This window comes from Echiichthys vipera, assembly GCF_963691815.1.
Source record: "Echiichthys vipera genome assembly, chromosome: 7".
Taxonomy (NCBI): Eukaryota; Metazoa; Chordata; class Actinopteri; order Perciformes; family Trachinidae; genus Echiichthys; species Echiichthys vipera.
In genome coordinates, this window is record NC_139832.1 from 16,311,580 (window position 1) to 16,325,381 (window position 13,802).

Below are 13,802 nucleotides of genomic sequence, written 5' to 3' on the forward strand. Positions count from 1 at the left end.
CAGCAGAAATCAACCCTTCTTACTATAAACCAGTGTTATTGTGACCACTAGTGGAGTAGGAAAATATTTCATGGAAGGTTTGATAGTGTTGTTAATGGGTGATGTAAGTGACCTATTAAAGCATATTGAAAAACTACATCTTATTATCTGTCTTTGATCAGTGTCATGGACCCAGTCATCAAATAATCCATCAATCATTTATTCCATACCAATAAAAAATGTCAGAAAGTAGCAGCCAAACCATGTCGTCATACCATACTTGATTAGACTCTAAAACAGCCTGATGAAACCGCAACAGTTCTTTTTGACTCCATAAAGATGTAAAAAAATCCATTCTCTGAAGGAGTCGAGAACATACCCAGTCCACCTGAATGTTCCAGCTGTCAATATGGACACCAAGATCCTTATAGGACTGATTTATTTTTATTTTTTTTTAACAATTAGGTGGTTTGTGTCACACCAATCAACAAACCAATTTACTTCTGAATGATAGATGTTTGTATCACCATGCCCATAAAGTAAACCTAACATAGCTGAATTGTCCATAAATTCTTTGAGTGCCTGGATGAGCACTCATTTGAAAGAACAGGTGCGCTGACACAGCCTTGTAGCCTAGCTGAGGCAGACTAGTATTGACCTTAACCTGCTGATTAACCTTCTGTTGGTAAAGAAAAGACTGTAGAGTTGATATCTGGTTGTTTACGTTTCTGAATTAAAATGTATGGTTGGATAAATGATGAATACAAAGCAGCTGAGCACAGGCTCTACTGTCCTTAAGATGTAACCAGGTGCATAATGTTAAGGTGATGCCTTCAAATGTTTTGTTTTATCCAATCTACACTCCAGAGCCAAAGATATTCAATTCAAAATATTTAAAATTGATTAAGGCTTTTGACTTTAGCCATTATTTAGATTGTCAAAATTGTTGCAGATTGATTTTCTGTTGTGTGCAAATATTCCCAGCCTGGTATCACCAAAAGGCGTGTGAATGACACGCCATTTCTCTCAAGCCATCTCGCATATAATTGCAATGCATTTGATGATTTTTGCGTGTCATTTCACGCCATGTAGTCTCAATTGACTTGTATAGTGCAGAGATGGCGTTGTCATTTGACGCACAAATGTCATTGAGGGAAAACCCACGTGTTGCAAAGTGGCGGAGAAATACGAAGTGGTGGAGCTTTCTGTCAGAGGGTTGTTTTTAAATCAATATTTCATGTGAAGGATGGCTGAAATAACGGGCGTGAAATGCCCTAACCCTAATCCTAACCCTAACCCTAACCCCTAACCCTAACTCTAACCCTAACCCTAACCCTAACCCTAACCCTGGGGAACTACAAGCGTTAAATGACACGCGAAAAGCTTGTTATGCGTGGACATGCACGCGAAAAGTCATGAAAGTCACGAAAAGTGGCATGCTATTTATACGCCCTCCCATGAGACCACGTAGATATTCCGGTTGAGGCTCAGTACATTGAGAATGAAGAAGGCTTACACACTGATACTGTTAGAAGTCAACAGGAACTCAATCAGCGTGGCTGTGGGGGTGTGCAAACAAATGCCAAGAGAGTCTGAGAGTATAATCATAAACATAAAGCTACCAATAAAGATGTTAAGACCTTTGAAGTCATCCTTGATTAATAACCCATGTGTGGTTCTTCTGTGAACTGATCCCCCCTGCAGTTGCCCCCCGGCCTGGATTTTGGACGACGCTGTCAACTAAAAAAGGGAAAGGCTCGATCAAGAAGTGAAATGATAATCCAAAGAAGGCGTGGGACAGGACATGCAGAGGTAATTCCAAGGAACCCTGCCCTCTGGATGGGAGGTATTCAGTTTCATCTCTTGCTGCATTCCCTGATACCTATCAGCAAAAACATGAACATCAACTTCAGATGACAGCAGGCTAAAATTGGTGGATATCAAAACCCAGGAACTGGCAAGGAGCTTGGCTGGAGTATCCACTTTCTAGAGTGGAAGCCCTGGGTTCACTCACTTGCAGAGTGGGTAAAGGGACGGCATAAACACAGCTTAGGATCTATTAGGCAAAAACTTTCACACTATTAATTAGATGCAGCTGCACACGCTCTTCACGTCTCAGCTATATGCACTGTTTGATGAGTGAAGACTTAAATGTACACTGTAATCCATATAAAGTATAAGTTCAAGATTTATGATAAGATGTATTAATTATTAACTCAGCAGGGCCATTTTCACATATATTGACACTAAAACATAAAACACAATACTATAATAATGATAAATTGGCCAGGGCTGATTGTATTATCTTACTGCAGATGTATCGTATTAGTGGATATTTCAGACGATATGTAATAAGAAATACAGAAATTCCACAAGTGTTTAAGGTATGTTAGAAAGCGTCACCATTCAATAGTTTTTTAATCAGAGAACACAGTTTTTTTTTCAACTGCCAAATGTCACGTTCAGTACATATTCAAGGTTGCAATTATGTCTATATATAAAAATACTGTATGTGTTTATGCAACGTATTTATGAACAAAATTATAGGTTCATAGTTTTCAACCATATATTAAAATCAATATTAAAGTATTCGTACATTCAATACTGGCTGAGACATAGTGTATTGGCTAAAAGACAAATGAAATGCATCCTGCTCAAGTGGAACCAGCAAAGACCTCCAACATTTAATAAGTTCAGACAAATTCTGAAAGAAACATTACAACTGAAACAGCACATGTATACTTAAAAATACTATGGGGGCTATCTTTCTGAGGACATGGGAAACTCTGATGGACCTCTGTCCGACCTAGCCAGATGGGATTTGAGTCTATTTAGAGATGTATGTACTGTAACCATAGTTTAATTTTTTCAATGTTTTTTATTTATCCTTATTTTCTCTGTACTTGGATTCTGATTATGTTTGTTCAAGACTAAAATTGGTTGAAAAGTTCATAAATTGAAACCATGGTTATTTGTAACCAAAACTAACAAGCGGTAAGGAATATTGATTTAAAAAACTATCACAATATATGTAGTTTAATATCACAATTATATCATGACATAGTGCATTTTCTGAATCATCTGTTGAGAAATTGTTAATGGATGAAAAATTGGCCGAATTCCTGACCAATCAAAGCACTTCATCTCATTGACCGAACAATCATATAAAAGTAATTATATAATAAAGCATTTGTCTTGCTCAGTGTTTTGCAACATCACACACACGTCCACAGAGTACTGAGACACTTAGTGACAGTTATAGACAGATTTATATCATCTCATGGCATCTTTTGTCATATTGTGCAACCCTATTTTCAACATAGCTGTGTAGAAGTCATTTGACCAGTTGGTCACTAAATTACTATTCACTGAGAATTTTTCCATCTTAATCCAACTTTTGTTATGACATACTGTATATTATTTGGAATAATTGCTAGTGAACCTTTATTAAAATTGTAAGTCTGTAGATTTAATATTTAGCAGCTTGAATCAGAGGTTTCCCAGATTTAGCTCTACCTTTAGAGACTCATTCCAGTGTCTGAGACGCTGTCATCACCAGCCCTACAGAGCATACGTAAGACTGGGTCAAATGCCCCCTATTTCATTTCGAGCAGAGTAGTTGGCACTAGAACGATGTGATCCGAAGGAGCTGTTGACTAGCACGGCTGACCTTCTAAAAACTCCTCTTTCAATTTATAACACTGTCACACACACACAAACATTATACGCACATGCGTTCATTCACCAATCGTACTAATGGCGATGCCGGATACACACTTACAGAAATACACACACACTTTGTAAATACTTGGCCTGGAGTTCGGGAGGAGGAAAGCCAAGGGAGTCACTGACACAAGTTGATTACCTCACGTCTGTAATGGGTTAGGAAGGAACCTCATTCTGTCTATATTAAGACAAAGACAGGCTCCAGAGGACTAAGTGCAGTTACTCAAAATGCATCGCTAAAACTATGCATTACTGTAATCATTTTCATATGATTAATCATGACATTGTAATTGTTAATTGTGAAGTCAAATAGGCTGTTTTAGTCATGATGAATGATTTTCATTATGCTATAGTGACAATAAGAGAATCTTGAATGCATTTATCATCATACTATCATAATTATTAAATTATGATGATATAAATGTCAGTCACGATCCTTGACTGCATCAACCATTCAAAGAAATGTATTTCTCTGAAGAATGATAAGGAAGCAGTTTTCTTAGTGTGAGTAAAATCTACAGTGTCTTGTTTCCATGGGGGTCTCCTGCATTCATAGGTCCAGCCATTAATAACAACAGGAGGTTCCTCGCTGTCAGCATTCATGAACCCTGCAGGCTTTATGGCATGTGTCTCCCAGGCTACGTCTCATTCTATGCAGTCATAAAGTAACCACAAACACACATTGAGTATACAGCATATGCTGTTTCACTGTTATTGAATAGTCAAAAGGGATAATGTGAATAATGCCCTACAATAAGCTTTTTGATCCCACAAAGATGAGATGTGATGAATGTTGCACAATGACAGATAAAGGTGACACAGAGAGGTTACTGTGGATCTTGACGGATCATTGAAACTTAATCCTTTTAGTATTTTTTTCTGTCTGACTGATATACGTACAGGGGTAACGTGTCCATTCCTCAGCTTGTTTGCTATTGTTTGTTTCCTTGGTTACGGTCAAAGCCTGACACCTTGGCTTGACCCAGACAGTCATTTGGTGAACGCTATATGCTAACACATTAGCAGCAGGCGGCACCATGTCCTGACACTGACATTTGACTCTGACATCCAATCCTTTATTCAGTAATGGAAGGCCAAAACAACTGTGCTTCTCTGGGGACTTGTGCTTGTTAACCTGACTGCAAAAAACAAAACAAAAAACTAAAGTTTGTGGTTGCCAAGGATTGCCCGCATCACAGTAATAATGAAAGCTGTCCAGGTTGGTTTCAGTGTCACTGATTAGCGCCCTTGGGCTATTATTGCGCTCCTGTGTTTACAACTGCAATAACTGACATACCTGATGCAGCTTTATGAAGGCAATGAAAGTGGAAAAGAACTATAAATAGATCACAGTGCTACAGTACACTTTGCTCTGTACACCAGGGCTACATCTTCTAAACCTTTCAGATCATTCAATCTTTAAGAGTAATAGAACTATTAAACTGTAAGATGAAAGAAAGTAAACACTGAACTTGTGTTGGATAACACACTTAGTATTCATCCAGACTGTAGATGATTTACAGGGTCTGTTACTTTTAGCTGTTTTTTTTTTGTTTGTTTTTTTTACATCTGAGTATCCCGGCGAACCCAAGGCCATGTCACTTGTCTTCTGGGACTCCCTGTGGTCCAAGCTTTACAATTGAGTCCTTTAAGTGCTATGAACGGTGAATGTTATTTTGGCCGTGGCTCCCTGAAGATTCTCTCTGGTCTACTCAAGTGTCAGTCAAGCCAGCAGTTTCCACTGGCTGGATCCAGGAGGGCCCCTGTTATACGAGGCCCCATGCTTCAAAGCATTCAAGTTATTTCATCTTATTTATTTCGAGATAAATTTAATATGTACAGCTGCAGAAAAAAAACACTACATTTCACAAGCTGCATCTATTTGTCACCTTTAACTGTACTCCTGGTTTTTGAAACTGTGGGCTGTGACCCAAAGTAGGCATGGTCTGGGTCCTGGAGGTTCCCCTTCTGACAAGAATAGCCTCATGATTTCATGAATGAGGGTCCTGGAGGGTGAGAGACTCCATATCTGAGTGGACTCTGGATCTGGAAAACTTGTTGCTGGTCAAAACAAGACTGTGGACTTTGATGTGGGATATTTCTAAAAGTCATTAACTTGCAATTCAAATTTAAAAGATTAATTGTGTAAGGGTCTACCCTTTACTTGTAAATCACTGCACGGCTGCATCAAAGTGAGTGAATGTGAGAGAGACAGCAGCAGCAGCAGCAAGTGTCATCTGGTCTTTCAACTTGGGGAGGGCTTTGGAGTTTAAAATGGTGTGAATATGATAGCCACAGCCATGAGTATAGCTTATGCAAGTGGAGATCTATCTGCACCATTGAAAGTTGACAGTTCAGAGGCACTAATCTGACAAAAGGACGGTGTAAATCAACAACGGCACAACGATTTTGGATATCAACAAACCAAATAGTTGGGGAGCGAAAAGGGGACTTTCCCTGAGCCTTTGCTGCATGAGAAAGAGAGTTGGGAGGACGCACAGGCAAAAGGGCAAGAGGAAGACACCAAGGAGGTGAGTGACGGATTTACCCTCGGAGGGGTAAAAAGATGACTGTGGTGTCCCAGGAGAACCACGACGACACAGTGGTCGTAACTCCTTTGTTGCAAGATGCTGCTGACTTGGAACCAGAGGACCAGGAGTGCAGCGAGAGGGTGGTCATCAACATCTCAGGTCTGCGTTTTGAGACGCAGTTAAAGACCCTCTCTCGCTTCCCGACCACGCTTTTGGGAGATCCTCGTAAGCGGATGCGTTTCTTTGACCCACTGAGGAATGAATACTTCTTTGACAGGAACAGGCCGAGCTTTGATGCCGTCCTCTATTATTACCAGTCAGGCGGGCGGCTTCGGAGGCCCGTAAGTGTACCTGTGGATATTTTCCTGGAAGAACTAAAGTTTTACGAATTCGATGAAGAGGTCATAGAAGTTTTCCGAGAGGATGAGGGCTTATCGAGAGAAGATGACCGCCCGTTGCCTAACAACGTGTACCAGCGTCAGTTATGGCTCCTGTTTGAGTATCCAGAGAGTTCAGGACCTGCACGGATAAATGCCATTGTGTCAGTTATGGTTATTTTAATATCCATAATCATATTCTGCTTGGAGACTTTACCCGAGTTCAGAGAAGTCCCTGCAGTGCAAGACGTTCAGGCCAATGGAACTGCTCAAGGCACAGAGCCCAGTCCCTTTACAGATCCGTTTTTTATGGTGGAGACTCTTTGCATCGTGTGGTTCTCCTTTGAATTCACCATGAGGTTTCTCTCCTGTCCCAGTAAAGCAGCTTTCTTTAAAAACATCATGAACCTGATCGATGTTGTGGCTATAGCTCCTTATTTTATCACCCTGGGCCTCGATCTGGCAGAGCATCAGGGCAGCAGTCAACAGGCTGCGTCTTTGGCCATACTGAGGGTCATCCGTCTGGTCCGTGTTTTCAGGATTTTTAAGCTTTCCAGACACTCCAAGGGTCTCCAAATCCTCGGCCAAACGCTCCATGCAAGCCTCAGGGAGTTGGGACTGCTCATATTCTTCCTGATTATTGGAGTTGTTTTATTCTCCAGTTCTGTTTATTTTGCAGAAGTAGAAGACCCCGAGTCTGGATTTTCAAGTATACCTGATGCGTTTTGGTGGGCTGTGGTGACAATGACCACAGTTGGATATGGAGACATGTGTCCATCTACCATCGGGGGGAAGTTCGTTGGATCTTTGTGCGCAATCGCCGGAGTGCTAACCATAGCCTTACCTGTCCCTGTCATAGTGTCAAATTTCAATTATTTCTACCACAGAGAGAACGAGGACGAGGAGAACGTCCAGTACATACACGTGACGTGCGGACAGCAGCAGCAGCAGCAGCCCTCTATGGGCGAATGCGATTCAGACAAAAGTAACCTGTCGCTCTCCAAAACTGAGTCGTTTAAGGAAAACGATGACTTGGAAACTCTGACGTGTCCAAACGTAACGCCAGTGGAGACATACACACTGAGACTGACAGACGTATAACGGGTTTTTATTTCTGGTGAGTTGCCTTCCAGTGGACATAATATTGATTTACATTCATGTCGGATGCTGCTTGTTTTTACGCAATCTGTAGCAGTGGTCCCCAAAATGAGGAGCCTCAGATAATAATGCTAGAACCCCAGGAGTAGATTAAGTTAACTGTAACTGAATTCACTACATGGCAAGGGGCGAACGGAGGGGCTAACATCTATAAGTGGGGAACTGTGCATCCAACCCTAACATGAATACAGAAGCGTTGGAATAATTGAAATACTATCAAAAAATTGAGCCACACAATCTGATGATGGAATTTGAATTAGCCAACGAAAAAACACATTTGGAGATGTTTTCCTTAGTTTCTCAAGTAAGGTAAATATCAAATAAAAACAGAAAAAGCTCCCAAAAGGCGTTTACGCGCGAACCCACATTTACCTCCCTACTGTTGAGAAAATCACGTAGCCTAAGTACTAACGCTTTGAATAAAGCAGCCTACACAAAAAGCTCAGCCGTTTTTACTAATTCAATTATTGCATTATTTTCCAAACCAACAAATCTCACTATGAGAGACATAAAACATCTCCGAATTATTTTTTCTTTGGCGCTTGCTTCTCTATGAATCTGATCAGAACAAGTGAGGTCTGAGCGCCACTCTGTGGGTGACTAATATCCCTGCAGACGGCCCTTGTGCTCATGCTCTACGGTGTGTACAATGAATACTTTAGCTTGAGTATCTTTGCACTGTTCCAGCTGACCCCTGGCTGATTTAGGAATAAGACCCTTAGCTCATGCTCCAGTGCTCTGTATGCATCCGGATGCTTGTGATGGTCACCTAAACTCTGACTGCTTCCACAGTGAGTTTTGTTTTCTGCTTGCTTGCAGGAGGCAGACGGTTATGTGAAGCTTGTTTATCCCCCAGAGTCGCAACAAAACAACAAGCGTGGGATTCTCCTCATCTCTAAAGTTTTGGATCATTTTCTCACGGATATTCGTGCAGTGCCAGTGTTGTAGCTACAGAGACCTCATGGAGGAAACGCTTGGAAAAGGTTCTAAGTGCCTTAATGGACATTGTGTGTATCATCAGTAGAAAAAAAACGACATTCTTCAGTGCAGGCTTTATTAATGACCACGTTTTCTTTGTATAAAAGCCTTGTTTATACTGTGTTTTTGTAATTCTGAATTTCCCCTTTTCTTTTGCAGCTTTTAATGCAAAGTTGGAATCGCAATTTGCCTCCTTGTTGTTACAAACAGTCAGATTGCATTGCAGCTCGTAAACAACAACATAGCCCAAGGCATTACAATGCAATGTCTGCATGACACGAACGCATTGTGAATTTTAAATGTAATAAAATATTTATTTTTCTAATTCAAACATGTATGTGAACTTAACTTAATCATTTTTATAAATAAATTATGAATAAAAAAATACAGGCTACCACTTGTTATTGCTCACTCTCAGGATACAGATAAGACTCACAGAAGGCCAAAAAAAGTACAATTCCATGGCCATTAATGATTTCAATACACTTAATCACTTTTGGTGCTGAATGATTGAAAAATAGGAACAGAACAAGACAGACAATTGTTTTGTCTTGCCACAAACCAACTTAATAAAATATCATAGTGATACATGACATGATACAGACGGGCGGGAGGCACATTTTTAACAAATTAGACACAGAGGTCTTATGACCTGATTTTGTGTTGAATGTGTGTTTTTAGAAAGCCAGAAGACAGTTGTTTTGACTCAGTTCAGCCCCTCAGCCATCCACCTAGGCTACACACAGGTCAGCAATGGACACCTATATTTGCTTATTTGTTGGTAATGACTTGATTCTGGTGTTGATTTGGGGATTTATAGTATTTTCATCTGCGCTGTCCGCGGTGCTGAAACGGATCCTCCGTTGTCTGCAGAGCCAAAATTCCTGCATTTGTTTCAGACCTGTTTGACATATGTAGAGATGAGTGGCGGCCGAGAAGACATTATAACTTCAGTCAGTGTCATCAAGTATCAGATATTGGGTGTGATTGGGGGGGGGGGGGGGGGGGGCACTTGGTTGGCGGTTTTATCTTTCTCATTGCTCACTGGTAAAGTGTGAAGACTGCGAAATCTAATTTGGTCTCACGTCCGCTCCGATATTGACACATCCAACTAACGCCCGTGTAATCCTGAGATCCTGGACTGATGGAATGAAAAGGTGATTTAATCTCTCACCAATTGATGATAGGCTAGTTTTACAAATTATCAAACGTCTCGGATGTGGCACGGTGTGGGTTTAGAGGTCTCTGATACCAACTGTCCTTCTTTGCAGTCGGATTGCGCCAGTGCTGGCACACGAGCGCTCTTGTTTTTGTGTTGTGTGGAGAACTTCTGGCGGCGTGCTTTAGTAGAGCCGGTCTGCATTGCGTCGAAACCCTCCAACTCCTCCTCCTCCTTCTCCTGTGCCTCCCCCCTCCCTTCTCCTCTCCCCTCCTCTCTTTTCCCTCACCTTCCCTGCACTTGCATGTGAAATGCACAGCAAAACTTGCTTGACATTGTGGAGAAAACGCTTGGACCTCGCTGCTGCACATGACTGTCTCTCAATTATCCATTTTGATTTCTTTTATTCTGCCCTCCGAGCCGCGCTGAAACACATTCAGCCCGTCATCTGGTCTACTCGTAAAAAGCAGCAGATTTCTGCTGATGCAGTGATGTCTGGAAATGTCAAGGGCTCGCTTATTGCTCCTTAATGTATCTCCCCCCCTGAATTGCAGCGCAAGATTTTCTCCTGCGGTATACTCTAAGCTGTTCACACCACCGTGCCGCCGCGAGAGCAACTCCGACGCTTTCTCTCTTTGCGCTTCTTTTCCATCTCAGGCATTCATCATTAGACTCACCTGATTCTACTCTTGTCATCTCATTTTGTTTCCCCATGCAAAGACATTTGAGGGCACTTTGTGGACACGCAGGATGGAGATCAGTACAGTAAGGCTCTAGGCTCTTTTTTTTTGGTAGGTGCAATGTAAAGTTGCCACATGACACCCACTGCTGCCCTGCCGTTGGATGATTTTATTCGAGGATAAGACGCCTTTCAAGATCAACCCACGGTAAGCCTCGAAACTGCTGACTTAAACAATAATGATATCGATGAGATTGTTTTTTTCATGGGCAGCTGCTGTTGAGGTGAAGATAATAGACACCTACTGTATTATTATATTTGCCCCGCAGTAGGCCTATGGGCTGTATGCATGTACAAACATCAGTTGGTGTAATATCAGCATCAGATGTTATGCGTCACATCATAATTCAGGCTGGTTAGAGTGGCGTATAGGATAAAACATTACCAGGCTCTTTTTAAGACATAGAAACACAGCATTTATATGTTAAACTAAAGTAAACATCCGTGCCGATATATAGAGTATATCAGAGAGACAGGATTAAAAAACACACCCAGGAAATCACATATGTGATTTAAAAAAAAAATCATGTAGTGCAATTAGATGATCATATAATCACGACTGACTATACATGTCTATATTTTTAAATGTCACAGAAATTGCTCCTTTGGGAAGTGTTTTTTACCTTTACTGCTGGATAACTGCACTAATTGCAGGTTGAGAGAAGTAAATAAATAAATAAACTGCCAAAAAATGCTGAGCCAGCAAATATCTTCGCTGTTTGATCCCATTATTTCCTCCTCCTCCTCTCTCTCTCTCTCTCTTTCTCTCTCTCTCTCTCTCTCTCTCTCTCCCTCTCTATCCCTGGGTGACAGAGGCAGCAGTAACAACAGCAGCAGATGCACTGGAGAGCAGCAATGGTCAAGTCAACGAGAACCGCAGTGGAGCCGCACTGAGGCAGAGCAGCCAACCAGCCCCCTTGTATCTGGGGACGTCTCCAACAATTTAAGGGGTGTGGGAAGCTGAGGAGTGGAAAATTTGCCCCGCACCTGAATGCCTGCTCAGTCAGACTAACCGGGATCCTTACACAACTCTTCCTCTTCTTCCCCCTCCACATCCTCCTCCCAAAATGACCGTGGTAGCAGGAGATAACATGGACGAGACCTCGGCTGTCCCGGGCCACCCTCAGGACACCTACCCCCCAGACCACAATGACCATGAATGCTGCGAGAGAGTGGTCATTAACATAGCCGGTCTTCGGTTTGAAACACAGTTGAAAACTCTCTCTCAGTTTCCAGAAACGTTGCTCGGCAACCCCAAAAAGCGGATGCGGTACTTTGACCCTCTGAGAAACGAGTACTTCTTCGACAGAAACCGGCCCAGCTTTGATGCCATCCTCTATTACTACCAGTCTGGGGGGCGACTGAGGAGACCAGTGAATGTCCCTTTGGATATGTTCTCAGAAGAAATCAAATTTTATGAACTGGGGGTGGATGCGATGGAGAAGTTTCGTGAGGACGAGGGTTTCATCAGGGAGGAAGAGCGTCCTTTACCTGAAAAGGAGTTCCAGCGTCAGATTTGGCTCCTCTTCGAGCACCCGGAAAGCTCAGGCACTGCAAGAGGGATTGCCATAGTGTCTGTGATGGTTATCCTGATTTCAATAGTCATATTTTGTTTAGAGACCTTACCACAGCTGAAAGAAGACCCAAGGGGTCGAATGGTTGCAGTTGGGAACACTACTGTTTATTATAAGCCAAATATTCTCACTGACCCCTTCTTCGTCATTGAGACACTCTGTATAATCTGGTTCTCCTTTGAGTTGATTGTACGCTTTCTGGCGTGCCCCAGCAAACCGGCCTTCTTCAAGAACATGATGAACATGATCGACATAGTGGCTATCATCCCCTACTTCATTACACTCGGCACAGAGCTGGCCGAAGACCCAGAAAAAGAGGGCGTGGGGGAGCAGGCAACATCTCTGGCCATACTCAGGGTGATCCGTCTGGTCAGGGTGTTTAGGATCTTCAAGCTGTCACGACACTCCAAAGGACTGCAGATTTTGGGGCAGACCCTCAAGGCCAGCATGCGAGAGCTAGGATTGCTGATCTTCTTTCTGTTCATTGGAGTCATCTTGTTCTCCAGTGCTGTCTACTTTGCTGAGGCAGAGGAGCAAGGATCCTACTTTGGCAGCATTCCGGATGCATTTTGGTGGGCTGTTGTGTCTATGACAACTGTGGGCTATGGGGACATGGTCCCAGTCACTATAGGTGGCAAGATTGTAGGTTCTCTTTGCGCAATTGCCGGAGTGTTGACAATTGCACTCCCAGTGCCTGTCATTGTGTCCAACTTCAACTACTTCTACCACAGGGAGACCGAGGGAGAAGAGCAGGCCCAGCTGCTTAACGTCAGCAATCCCAACATCCCCTCTGAAACCAACTCCAGCCGCCGTAGTTCATCCACCGTCAGCAAGTCAGAGTACATGGAGATTGATGGAGACATTAACAATAGCATCGACAACTTTAGAGAGGCAAATCTCAGAACTGGCAATTGCACTATAGCCAACCAAAACTGTGTAAATAAAAGCAAGCTGCTGACAGATGTTTAGACACTAGTTAGAAACTTTGGGATCTCTATGGGACTGTCATATGTGGAGTAGACCATCAGTTAGGAATGCTTCATTTACCTCCCCAAAGCGCTCTGTGGCATTAGGCCTAAAACTATGCTCAGCTATATAGAAAGGAAACAGAAAAATCAAAGCTCTTAGAGCATATGACAGGTAGATAGAATAATTAATTCTTCTGATCCTACAATATATAGGTACATCAAAAAGAAAACATCAACTATGACGCATATACACAGCTCCCTGGAGGACACAGAGCACACTGTCATATCAGATGACGGTGTGATAATTAAAATCTTATGCATGGAGTACAGATAACATTTCAGCAAGTTGCACAATGCACCAGAAAAGTCTGCAGAGACATGCAAGCACCTGCAGTCAAGTGGTAAGCGCCAAGAAGTTAGATGACCCCGCTCCCTCCTCCTCTCTCCTTTCTCCTCACAAAGGATATCTACTCAGCAAAGCACCTTATAGGAGGAAGACTGATCTCTCTTGTTTGGATGTAAACAGATGATCTACTCGCTTCACGGACAACCGCAATGCTGCTGTTTTCCAGCAGATGCTGTAATTGTGATATCACCAAGTGATTCAATGCCA

General features: G+C 42.3%; 2 protein-coding genes across 2 annotated transcripts; both read left to right on the top strand.

The window, feature by feature from the left end:
* The first annotated feature begins 5,995 nt into the window (after positions 1-5,995).
* On the top strand, positions 5,996-9,120 carry LOC310949301 (shaker-related potassium channel tsha2-like). Its single transcript, XM_083916703.1, has 2 exons — positions 5,996-7,730; positions 8,591-9,120. Exon 1 carries the CDS (start codon positions 6,272-6,274, stop codon positions 7,712-7,714), a length of 1,443 nt encoding a protein of 480 aa, XP_083772829.1. The 5' UTR covers positions 5,996-6,271; the 3' UTR covers positions 7,715-7,730; positions 8,591-9,120.
* A 2,594-nt stretch (positions 9,121-11,714) lies between these two features.
* LOC310949400 (potassium voltage-gated channel subfamily A member 1-like) lies at positions 11,715-13,218 on the top strand (the record flags this gene model as incomplete). The annotated part of the gene is made up of 1 exon (XM_083916852.1): positions 11,715-13,218. One exon carries the CDS (start codon positions 11,715-11,717, stop codon positions 13,188-13,190), a length of 1,476 nt encoding a protein of 491 aa, XP_083772978.1. The 3' UTR covers positions 13,191-13,218.
* Between the last annotated feature and the right edge of the window lie 584 nt (positions 13,219-13,802).

Bases quoted from the DNA above. Each gene is read 5' to 3' on its own strand.
- LOC310949301 (XM_083916703.1), top strand. From the start codon at position 6,272: ATGACTGTGGTGTCCCAGGAGAACCACGACGACACAGTGGTCGTAACT.